The sequence below is a fragment of the Colossoma macropomum genome, unplaced genomic scaffold (assembly GCF_904425465.1).
Source record: "Colossoma macropomum unplaced genomic scaffold, Colossoma_macropomum, whole genome shotgun sequence".
NCBI classification, from domain to species: domain Eukaryota; kingdom Metazoa; phylum Chordata; class Actinopteri; order Characiformes; family Serrasalmidae; genus Colossoma; species Colossoma macropomum.
In genome coordinates, this window is record NW_023494792.1 from 5,287,580 (window position 1) to 5,299,676 (window position 12,097).

The 12,097-nt window shown below is 38.3% G+C and overlaps 1 protein-coding gene across 1 annotated transcript in view; it reads left to right on the plus strand.

The window, feature by feature from the left end:
* spock1 (SPARC (osteonectin), cwcv and kazal like domains proteoglycan 1) overlaps positions 1-12,097 on the plus strand; it is a 363,926-nt gene that overhangs the window by 197,180 nt on the left and 154,649 nt on the right. Inside the window, exon 5 of the mRNA XM_036577816.1 lies at positions 4,938-4,983. Coding sequence (XP_036433709.1) covers positions 4,938-4,983 — 46 coding nt within the window. The remainder of the gene's footprint in view (positions 1-4,937; positions 4,984-12,097) is intronic.

A 12,097-nucleotide genomic window follows, 5' to 3' on the forward strand; every position in this document is an offset into this window, starting at 1 on the left:
CAATACATCCTCTTAATTAAACACATCAGACTTAAGTTTAAGTGCTATATACACACATGCACACACAAATACACACATACAGACACACACTTAAAAAACACACCTAACCATTTCTCTGCTGCTATAGACCCCTTTAGATTATTTAGGACCATCCTGTTTTTTTTAGTTTTATTTAATGTCCTGTTTCATTACTATTTTTTCCCAAACTTTGGAAATAAAAATACATCATTATTTCATGTCAGTATAACAGCCTGAGTTTAATGTAATTGCGGGGGAAAGAGAGAGAAAGAGTGAGAGAGAGAGAGAGAGAGAGAGAGAGAGAGAGAGAGAGAGAGAGAGTGATATGGAACAGCATTACAATTAGTTTAGCCCTGAGGTGCTGCTACATTGGAGATCATTTGCCAACTCAGGTTTGCTAGTTAGAGAGGCAGGCTGAGTTTTAGAATGTTCAGTTTTACCCACAATTCCATGTGACTCTAGGATGCAGGCCTGTGGCCAGGTTTGGCCTAGTTTGTCATGGCCAGCCGTGACCTTGGTTTGGTCCAGAAGCAACGTGATTCACCTGCTTATTTTCTTATTTCCCCCTGTATCACTCCACTTCTCTCCATCTCTCTCTCTCTCTCTCTTTCTGTCTCTCTCTCCCTCTCTCTCTCTCTCTCTCTCTCTCTTTCTTCACCCCCTCCCTTTTGGCCCACTCTTGACACTCAGGCTGTTGTTATACTCCTAGACTTTCACTCACTCTTCAACAATAACTACAGTCCTGCAGTCTGATTATAGTCCTGATTTGCGCGACCCGCGTTTGTCACTCGTCGCGATCGCTTTCCACCGCCGCGTTTCTCTTTTATGCAATTACTCAGTGCTCTCGCTCAGAAACACACATCACTTCCAGGCTAAAAAGCAGCTAATGAATATTCCACTGAAGTATTTGCTCACGGTGCCAATGGGCCTTGAGGCTCGAGATGCCGCCGGTGTTTGGGTTGAAAACACAGAGCTGTTTGAAACGCCTTGGCCGTGGCTAATGTGCCGTGAGATTCTCATTGGCTCTGTCAGGGAGCTAAAAAAATAACTATCAGGCTGGCGAATCAAACTCCATCCAGCTCCCCAGCTTCTCTGCGTCCGTTTATCTGGCCTGTCTTTTCCATTAACAGAGGCTGAAATGAAGGGCTGGCGTTGTGATTGTAAATAAATAAACAGTCTTTTCTCTTGATGGGTTCAGCCTTGTTGGAAACAGCAGAAATTTGATCTAAGGAGTGAGCAGTTTAAGCCTGAAGTCTGATGGAACAGCAGAGGAGAGGGGTGACTACTTATGATACACAGAGTAAATACTGAAGCTCAGCCACATTATCCACACATCAGTACAAACACTGCAGCTGTGGGGGTGTGTTTGTGTGTCTGTGGGACTGTTTTTGTTTTTTTTTTGTTCTCAAAAACTAGACTTAAATTTAGATACATGGAGTGACATACATTATGGTTTGAAAAAAAATGTTTGAAATCACTGTTTTCAATTATATAAAATCAATTTAGTGACAGATACACATATAAAAATATACAACATGTTAGTCCTGTGCAGGTTTTTCTAAGCCGCTTATCCTTCTGGGTCGTGAGGGGAGCTGGAGCCTATCCCAGCAATCATTGGCGGAAGGCAGAAAACACCCTGGACAGGTTGCCAGTCAATAAAATTAATACACAGAAATCATCATTCTTAAAAAAGATTTATGAAATCTTAAGGCAAAAAAATAGTGTAAACAGATAATAACAGTATATTATTAATCACTCAATTGCTTATGGCTAACAGTAATCTTGAGATTGTAATAGTTGGGGTTTGTAGGCAGGATACATGTGCATAGTAGCTTTATTAGAGGCAATCCAAAATTCATAGTCATCATAGGCAGGGGTCAAAAAACAGGCAGGTAACATGGACAAATCCATGACACAAAAACCAGGAGAGAAAGTGAGAGTCTAAACACAAAAACACACTAACAAAGAATACACAGCTCAGAAAACATGTAGGAAACACAGCGACTTCGCAAATCAACAAGCCAGACAAGTTAGTATATCACTGTTGTCGAAGGAAAACCTTGTATCTCCAAAATGGTAACTTTACAGGAAAAGGAAAAAACATACTTCACTTTTTAATGTAAGTTAATGGAACCAGACGTTTTTCCAAGTCATTTTGGGCTGTTTCTTTGGGTCCACCTTTTAGTGAAGAGTTTAAAAAATAAATTGTGTGTGTGTATATATATATATATATATATATATATATATATATATATATATATATATATAATTTTTTTTTCCCAAACTCTCACTCCTGAATTTCAACTTGTGAAAATTTTACTTACCTTTATATGTATTTTTCAATGTTGTTAAAAGTGCGTTCATTTCTGTTACAGTGAAGTAAAAGTAAAAGTTAAAGTGGAACATTTAAATTTATCACAAGTCAAATTTTAGAGCAGGAAGTGAGATTGGATCCCTGTCCCTCATGGCCACATGGTGAGCAGTTAGATCCCTCTGTTTTGAAGTAATTGTGTCCCAAAGCCAGAAAATCAGTGTGGAACATTAAGAATTCTCACTACAAAGACACATATTTCTCTACAATTCATAACCTTTTTGTGTTTTAATGAGAAATAATAAGATTTTATGTGTATACAGCTGTTCAAAGTCGTGTTTGCTAGTCATGTACTGACTAGCATTTTTAAGTTATGCTCAAAATTAGCTAAAACTGTCACTTCTGAAACAGTCAGTAGTGTTAGGATTGATTTGGTAGTGACACAAAAGGGAATGTTCAATCATTTTAATAAAAAAAAAATGTAATTAAACTATAGAGTCATTCAAAGCAACAGGATTTTAGTCACATATATTGATATGCATGTGTGTGTGTGTGTGTGTGTGTGTGTGTGTGTGTAACAAAATGCAAAATTAATTAATCCCACCCTTTGAGGGAAGAGCCAAAGTATAAGAAGCAACATCTCTTGTTGAAGTGACCAAATGCAAATGACACACTTCAGAAATGACTCTTATGTGTGTTTAATATGCATATTGCTTTGCCTTTGCTGAGTCAAGGATATTTCGTAAAAGCTTGGGACTATATGAAGGACAGACACCCCTCTGGTGGCACTTTATGTCAGTCAAATGCTTTTGGATCCTGTTTTCTGGAACCGATCAGAATTCCCTGCGTTGAATTCCACAGTGACAGTGTAGCTGATCTTGGCAATCTTGTTAAACTTAAGACAGCTACAATCATGACTATGAAATGAATGAAACCTCTCTAAGGGCCTATAACACAATTGTGAGAAACTGTGTAATCACATCCTGACACCCACTCCAGTACATATACACACACATACACACTTAGAGCACACTGAAAAACAGCACACTGAATTGCTTGTGATTCAAATGTGTAAATCAGTGCAGTATGAATAAAATCTATTACATCAGCACTACTATCATCTTTTATTAAAGATAAACTGTTTACTAAATTCTGGCAGTAACTGTATTCAAGTAGGATATTTTATTCATGCGAGACTGGTGTACATATTTGGATTAAGTAAATTTATTGCATCACTTTTTCAGTGCTTGTGTCTCCATAGAGCAGCATCAAGGATATTTGTTAGCAGGCTCATTCACTGACATTTTGAGCTGAAGGTGTTCAAGGGAAAACTAGCCCAAAAGTGAATTAATGAAATTAATCCATAGCATATAGCAAACACTCATCACTTTTCAGAGGCGTTTTCCCAAAAGGCAACTAAAAATATCGAAACAGGGATTTGAACCCTCATTTCCACATTTCCTGCCCTCGGTCATTGCCCTCTTTGCAATAAAACAAACTTAGTGTAGCAAGTTATTCCATGATTTTATGTATGCACATTGATAAAAATAACCAAATTAGGCTATGTGACATTTTCTTAAAGGGCCCTGATCATAGAAAATGAAATTTTCCTCACTTTTTTCAAATAAAAGAATTTGATGTAGTTTGTAAATGTTGTTAAACATTATCAACACTCCCCAGTCAAAACAGCCTATATATTGAAATAAAGCTGCAAAAATCAGCTCCATTCACGCTGAAGTTATAAGGAGTGTTTAATCCCACACTGGTTTTCGAATGAGGCACAATACAGGTCAGCCAATCAGAACAGAGTTCATTTACATATTTCAGGCTTAAAGGCACAGCAACAAAAACAGCCTTTATCATTTTCGTGAAGTGAGGATGGAAAATGGTCACATAAACTGAATTTGGACTGTTGCTGTGCCTGAAATGGTCACTATACCCCAAATTCGAAAACACTACTCAGAACACTATTATACACTTTTATAGTCATACAGGTTTGCTCATTACTGTGCCTCAGCAGATTCTGTCACATAAATACTATAAACAGTATGCCACCAGTTCAATATGACTGCGAAGTTTGACTGAACACATGAGAAGAGTTTACTTACACCTGTAACAGGTGTGAAGAGAGGTCTGTGAAAACATTGCCATTGTAGCTGGGATCAGTAATTCTCCTCAGAGAAGTTGTGTATGAATCTTCAAACCAGACAAACGCAGTGCATTATGGGTATCCCCTGTCTGCTAGGGTATATCGGTTGTACACAAAGAGACAAATGTAGTATATGGGCCTTTCGATGATATTATCAGTGCTTTACTGGTAAAATTTAGTGTTGTGGTGATGTGTCCTTGCTGTATCAGAGCAATGAAGCTTGTGGAACATGATCTGACCAACAAGCTCTTTTTTTGTGAGTGAGCCAGAGCCTCAGCTTGAAATGGGTCTTAAAGAATGGCCGTGTAAAACATAATTATTGTAGACGCTAAGAGGGCACTTGTATAGTCTGAGGGCAGAAGTGCAGGAGCTCAGGACCTCCCTGGAGTCTATTTGTGTATGTGCCTATTTGTTACTCAGTGCTGATAAAGAACTAATTTTCTCTCTCTTCCTCTCTAGGATGATTACTTCAGGACCTGGGGCCCCAACAAAGCACAAGATAAAGGTAGGAAAATAGTGCGTTCTGATGAGGAAAAACAAACCAGACATGAGCTCTGCTACAGAACACTGATGTAACCATGCCATAAACATGTCATGGCAGATGTCTTATGCTGTCATGAGTTGTGACGCCAGATTATGTCCAGTAATATTATAGTGTCATGTTACCATTACCGTTTTTTTGTCATGAAAGATGCCATAATGTTTGATGTTTTGAGTTTCATCCTCTTCACATTGTACTTTACAGCAGCCCTGAAGTGTGGTGCAATCACTGTAATACACAGCCTTGTGTGACTCCACTACTTCATTAGCTTTTATGTGAGTTAATGTAACAGGATTTTATTATTACTTTTAACCATTTCTATTGGTCTATTCATCATTTAGTTTTTACTGCTTATAAAGAAGACTCAATTTATGCACAAGTTTATGCTTTATTAAAGGCTGTAGTCGGCCCCAGCTTATGTACAACGAGTATGGCTTTAGGCTAACTGCTAACCGGCGTAAACACAATGAGTAGCTGATTCCGCCCTTCAGAATAAGAGTCTTTGTCAGAATAAACCCAGAGAATTACTCTATATATATATATTCTATAAATATTGAACAAATAACCCAGAATAAATTATATTTATATATGTGAGTGATCCCTGTCCTCTCTCTCTCGCTCTCTCTTTCTCTCTCTCTCTCTCTCTCTCTCTCTCTCTAAGCATGCTTTCTGTATTGTCTCTCCTTCTTGCCTTACAGATTAATCATACAAAAAAGCCTCCGATCAGACAATCGAATCTCCATTTCACAATATTGATCTCTATCTTTGCTGCACGTAAGCCAATCGATAACCAGAAAGAGAGAGAGAGAGAGATAAAGGGGTGAGAGAAATGGAGGGAGAGAAAGACATGCCAAGAGATTTAGAGAGAGAGAGAAAGGAAAATATAGGGAGAAAGCGAGGAAAATGAAGGCAGAGTGTATCTATCCGTCTGTCTGTCTATCTATCTATCTATCTATCTATCTAAATATCTATCTGTTGCTTATAATTAAAATGTATTCTGTGACCAGTTAAATGCCTTTAATACATTGAAATATCTATGCAGACTGGATTGTGCTCTCTTCAATGTCAGGCTTATGAATCGAGCACACACAAACACTTTTGGACCTGCTTAAATGACACAGGTTTTAGTGAAAAGTCATGGCCAGAACTGCTGCTGCTTCATTCTGCTCACAGAGAAGTAAGTAACAAATTACATTTACTCTCGTTACTGTAGTTGAGTACAGTTTTCCCTGTAACTGTACTTTTTGGAGTAGAATTAAATCATAGTACGTTTATGAATATGAGTTAATTTTTAATGAAATACTTTTACTTCACTACTTTATTTTTTAATAACGTTACAGAGTAAAAATAAATTACCAATAAGAAAACCAATAAGAAAAAAGTGCGGTTAAATTTAAAAGATTCCCCAATCAAAAAACAACAGCTCTGACAGGAAAAACACTACAGAGATGTCCAGTTTAGTGGAGAAGGACAGAGGAGAACTTAACCAGCACACACGAGGAGCAGACCGCATTCAAACGGTCATCTATATTCATTTTCGTACGAACTAAAGAAAACGGCATTATTATCAGCAGCCAAACACGAAAGCTGCTGAGATCTCTGCTTTCACAGCTCGACTCCAGCCTAAGGGGGCATTTCACTGCTGCTGGAACAAAACCTTGTATCTCCATTTTTGTCATTTTTTTAGTTCTTGACACAGTTTGAAAATATCTGTTGCCCTTTACAATTTGTGTAAATTTCATGATAAATGGACAAAAGGAAATGTCCCAAAATGACTTGGTTTTTGACTTTCATTGAAATTCAAAAAGTTTTTTTTTTTTCCTTCTCCTGTAAAACCATTTTGGAAATAAGAAGTTTTGTTTTCTGACAGCAGCAGTTTGCCTAGTTTGCTGGTCCTAGCTAAGCTTACTTTTATTGTGTTTCTATTTATTAAACTTATTAGTTGCTGTTTTGGAGATGAATGGTGAATGTATTTCTGTCATAATACATAGCTACATAGCTACAATAATACATAGCGGTCATGTATTATTTACTCTTACTTAAGTAATTTTATTTACTAATATTTTTACTTGAGTAAATTATCACTATAGTAACAGCACTTAAGGTAGGGATTTTCAGTACTTTGCACATGCCAGCCACTGATCCCTCCTCCACTCAACTATACTATTGGCACTAGGTTCCGGTGGGTAATGTTCTCCTGGCATCCACCAAACCCAGATGGGTCGATCAGACTGCCAGATAGTGAAGCATGATTCATCAGTCCAGGGAACATGTTTCCACTGCTTTATGGTCCAGTGGCTGTGTGCTTTACACTGCTCTAGCTGACGCTTGGCATTGCGCATAGCGATCTTATGCTTGTGTGCCGCTGCTCTGTCATAGAACCCATTTCATGAAGCTCCTGATGCAGGGTTATTGTGCTGATGTTGCTTTCAGAGGCAGTTTGGCACTCTGTAGTGAGTGATGCAACAGAAGATTTTTTTACATGCTACAGCTTCAGTACTTGGTGACCTTGCTCTGTGATTGCGTAGTCTGTCTCTCCATGGCTGAGCTGTTGTTACTCCTAGACGATTTTGTTTCATAATAATTCCACTAACAGTTGATGTAACTAACAGTGGTGTACACTGACACCTATGTGTATATATTCTCTTTGTCCATTTAATCAGCTCCACTTACCATACAGTTGCACTTTGTAATTTTCAATTACAGGCTGTAGTCCATCTGTTTCTTTGCGTACTTTGTTAGCTTCCTTTCTGCCTGTTCTTCAGTGGTCAGCCACCACCGCACAACCACCACCGGACCACCACAGAGCAGGTATTTTTTGGTTGGTGGATCAGTCTCAGCACTGCAGTGACACTGACGTGGTATTGGCAAGCTAGTGTGTGTTGTGCTGGTATGAATATATCTGTAGTTTTCTGTAGAGTTTTTCACTGACTGTCCTATTTTCTTGGTCCACCTTGTAGATGTAAAGTCAGAGACAATAGCTCATCTGCTGCTGCACAGTTACCACCGCGACACACACGATCACACCACCACCATGTCAGTGCTGAGAATGACCCACCACTCAAGTAAGACCTGCTCTGTGGTGGTCCTGTAGGGGTCCTGGTTATTGAAGAACAGGGTGAAAGGTGGCTAATAAAGTATGCTTAGAAACAGACGGACTACAGTCCGTAATTGTAGAACTACAAAGTGGATTTGTACAGTGAGTGAAGTTGAATGAAATGGCCAATGAGTGTAGATACAAGGAGGTGTACTTAATGAAGTGGCCGGTCAGTATATGTGCGTGGGTGTGTGTATCTCTCTCTCTCTCTCTCTCTCTCTCTCTCTCTCTTTCTGTCTCTCTCCCTCTCTCTCCCTCTCTCTTTCTCTCTCTTTATCTCTCTCTCTCACTCTCTCTATGTCTACCTCTCTTCTACCTCTACATCTGCCTCTTTCTCTCTCAGTATAACGCGGAGTGTTTTGAAGTTCTGGAAGTTGTCTTCACTGTTTTCAGATATCAAAGCACAAAGACACAAATATAAATAAACTGTACAGACTGACTTAAACTGTGACACAAAGATAATGAAGTACAAACAAGTAATTACATTTACACTAATCTATTCTAGTCTAACAGGTGCCAGAGAGAAAACTGTAACAAGTACATGCAAACACACACACACACACACATACACACACACACACACACACACACACACACACACACACACAGAGTGTATTGTTGGTCTTTTCCCATTTTTGCACAAGTACAGTGCCTCTCCCATTTGTGATAGACAGGATCAGAACCCCAATTTGCTCGTAAGGAGTGTAATTATGGAGAAAATGTAATTAAATTATCGAGCTAATTTCACCAGCACTCTTATCACAAAGTTAACTACACCTTAGAAAGGTCACTGTGTTCAGTGTGAGCTAAGAAGGAAAAAGAAGGCTTTAAAGTTTGACATTTTGATGTGTTTGTGATAGAGAGAGAGAGAGAGAGAGAGAGAGAGAGAGAGGACAGGAATCACTTACATATATAAATATAATTTATTCTGAGTTATTTGTACAATAATTATAGAATATAAATATATAGAAATATATATAATTGAAATATATAAATGAAAATAAATGAAAAAAGCAAAATTAGAAAAATAGAAAGTAATAGCACAGAAAGAGAGGTGGTACAGAAAGAAAGAAAGCAAGAAAGCAAGAAAGAAAGAAAGAAAGAAAGAAGAGCCAGATGTAGAGGTGGACAAAGAAAGAAGAGGGAGAGTGTAAAAGAGAAAAAGAGAAGAAGAAGAAGTAGAGGGAGACAGACACACAGACAGACAGACACAGAGAGAGAGAGAGAGAGAGAGAGAGAGAGGGAGAGAGAGAGAGGTGGGAAAGAAAGAAAGAAAGAAAGAAAGAAAGAAAGAAAGAAGAGCCAGATGTAGAGGTAGAGAAAGAAAGAGGAAGGGAGAGTGTAAAAGAGAGGAAGAAGAAGTAGAGGAAGACAGACAGACAGACATCCAGACAGAGAGAGAGAGAGAGAGAGAGAGAGAGAGAGATAGAGGTGGACAAAGAAAGAGGAAGACAGAGAAAGAATAGAAGAGAAAGAGATAGAGGAGGAATGAGAGTAAGAGAGGAAGACAGGAGAAACAGACCCAGGTGGAGAGAAACATTAATGGTGAGAGAGAGAGAGAAGTATAGGTAAAAGAAGAAAAAGAAGAAGAGGTAGAGGAAGAGAGGAAGGTAGGAGAAACACACAAAGGCAGGGACAGGCAGAGAGAAAAGTATGAGAAGTGAGAGAGAGAGAGTGGCTGATAAAGAAGTGGAGCGATGCTGGTCTAAATTGAGTGTCTCTCTTGTAAGGCTCTTCTGATAATGGACTTGAGGAGGATCAATATCGGCTGAGCGCTCAGATCAGTGTGTCAGTGATTTTACAGCACAGCACCTATAGACTCATATCACACCCAGCACACTGAATAATACAGCACTGCGAGTCTAATCACCAAGTGTGCTTCGTCAGTATTGAGCGCTTGGTAACAATAGAGGAGGATAGCAGCTTTTAATAATGATCTTTAGCCTGTGTGTCATGTTTGTTAATAGGTGCTGCAGCAGGGATGACATTTCCGTCTGCTATGTGCTTATGAGAGGGTGTTTAAAAAGAACTGAGCAGGCTGAGGTGTTTAGGATAAAACATGAGTATCCCCTCTGGCCTGGAACAATGACACTGCTCTGCAAAAAAGTATTATTGGTTGCTAACTAACAGGCCTGCCTGTTCACTACAGTTAAGCTTAAAGAGGAATTCAATAATAATCACATAATTAGGCTGTAAACAGAGTTTGATTTGAAATGCTCTGTTCTAGAGAAACTTACAGCATCAGAATTGTTGACAGTGGTGGTGATAGAAACCATCACGGAAAGCTGTTATTTTTATATCTGCGTACAAATGCGTTGCTTGATGCCAGAGATAGTTTAATATTTTATTATAGTTTTTAAGTAAACATTTGGTCTAAAATATATATTTAATGTATCACTATTTTATCAACATTGTGTATAAAACTCAGAAGACGTGTGTAGGTTAACTGATAGTAAATAAAATGTCTGTATTTGCGTTGTAGACATTACAACCCCTGGTTCCTATCATGACCATTCTAAAGAAATCTGAATCTGTACATTTCTCTTTGTTCTCTTTGACTTTGTTGGTGTTTCTCAGGGATCTTAGTCTGTGTTTTTACAGACTGCATGTCCATGTCATTAGGGAGATATATACTATAAACAAACCATATAAATAACCCTAGATTATGTTAATCCCATGTGAATTATCATCACAGTAAATATTCCGTCATATCCTGTCAAAATAGAGTTTTTGTCTATGTGACCTGAAGTATGTGTGTGACTCAAAACATTAAAACACGTAAAAAAATGTTATGTTGACTGATGGCTGTAAATTCAATGCTAATGACACACTGCATTCACTTAAGAGAGCTAGGTAGATATTTAAGTAGTAGGTTGATGGTTAGCCTATGTAGCTGGTTAGATTAGCAGATGGTTAAATTAGGTAGTAGGTAGATGGTTAGAGTAAGTAGATGGTCTGTAAATATGCTTAGGGTAAGTAGATGGTCTAGATAGATGGTTAGAGTATGTAGATGATCTAGATAGATGATTATAGTAAGTAGATGGTCTAGATAAGTAGTTAGGGTAAGCAGATGGTCTAGCTAGATGGTAAAGATAGGTACATGGTTAGAGTAAGTAGATTGTTACGGTAGGTAGATGGTTAGGCTAGGTAAATATTTAAGCTAGGGCGACGGGTAGGCTGGGTAGAGGTTTGGGTAGGTAGATGGTTAGGCAAGATGGACTATTATTGTAGGTAGATGGTTAGGCTAGTTAGATTATTATGGTAGGTAGACAGTTAGGCTAGTTAGATTATTTTGGTAGGTAGACAGTTAGGCTAGTTAGATTGTTATGGTAGGTAGATGGGTAGGCTAGGCAGATGTTTGGGTATGGTTAGGGTAGATAGATGGTTAGGCTTGGTAGATGGGTAAGTTAGGTAGATGGTTATGGCAAAAAAAAAAAAATGACATGTTTTCTACTTGTAAAAGTGTTGTGTATGAAACTTTTTCTTTATGATGTCAATGTACACATCGAGTAGCCACTCCTATGTTTGTAATTTATACAGAGATTTTTTATCCAGTGCAAATTGGTCATAAACATTACAGACCAGACCCTGTGGTGAAATTACATTATTCCACCTCTGTACTAATTCTATCCAAAGAGTACTTTATGATTTAAAAGAAAAGTATCTAGTACCCTCTGGTCTTTTTCCTCTCTGCTCCCTCCTACTCATCAACTGCATGATGCACATTAATATAACCTTTAGTTTTGCATGAAAGAGAGCTTCTAGATAGAGACTATGTTGATAGAGAGAGACATTCCTGATCTTTTCTTGTGATTTCTGTTGAAGGTTTGTATCTAAACAACTGAATAAGTTGCGTAATTTGTAGCTTGCGGCACTACATCATGACTCTTTTGCACCCCATAACAGTAAATTGGAATCTACCTTATGATTATGAAGTTATTCAGACTGGCTTCTCTCTTGGTTCTGCACACTCATATGATG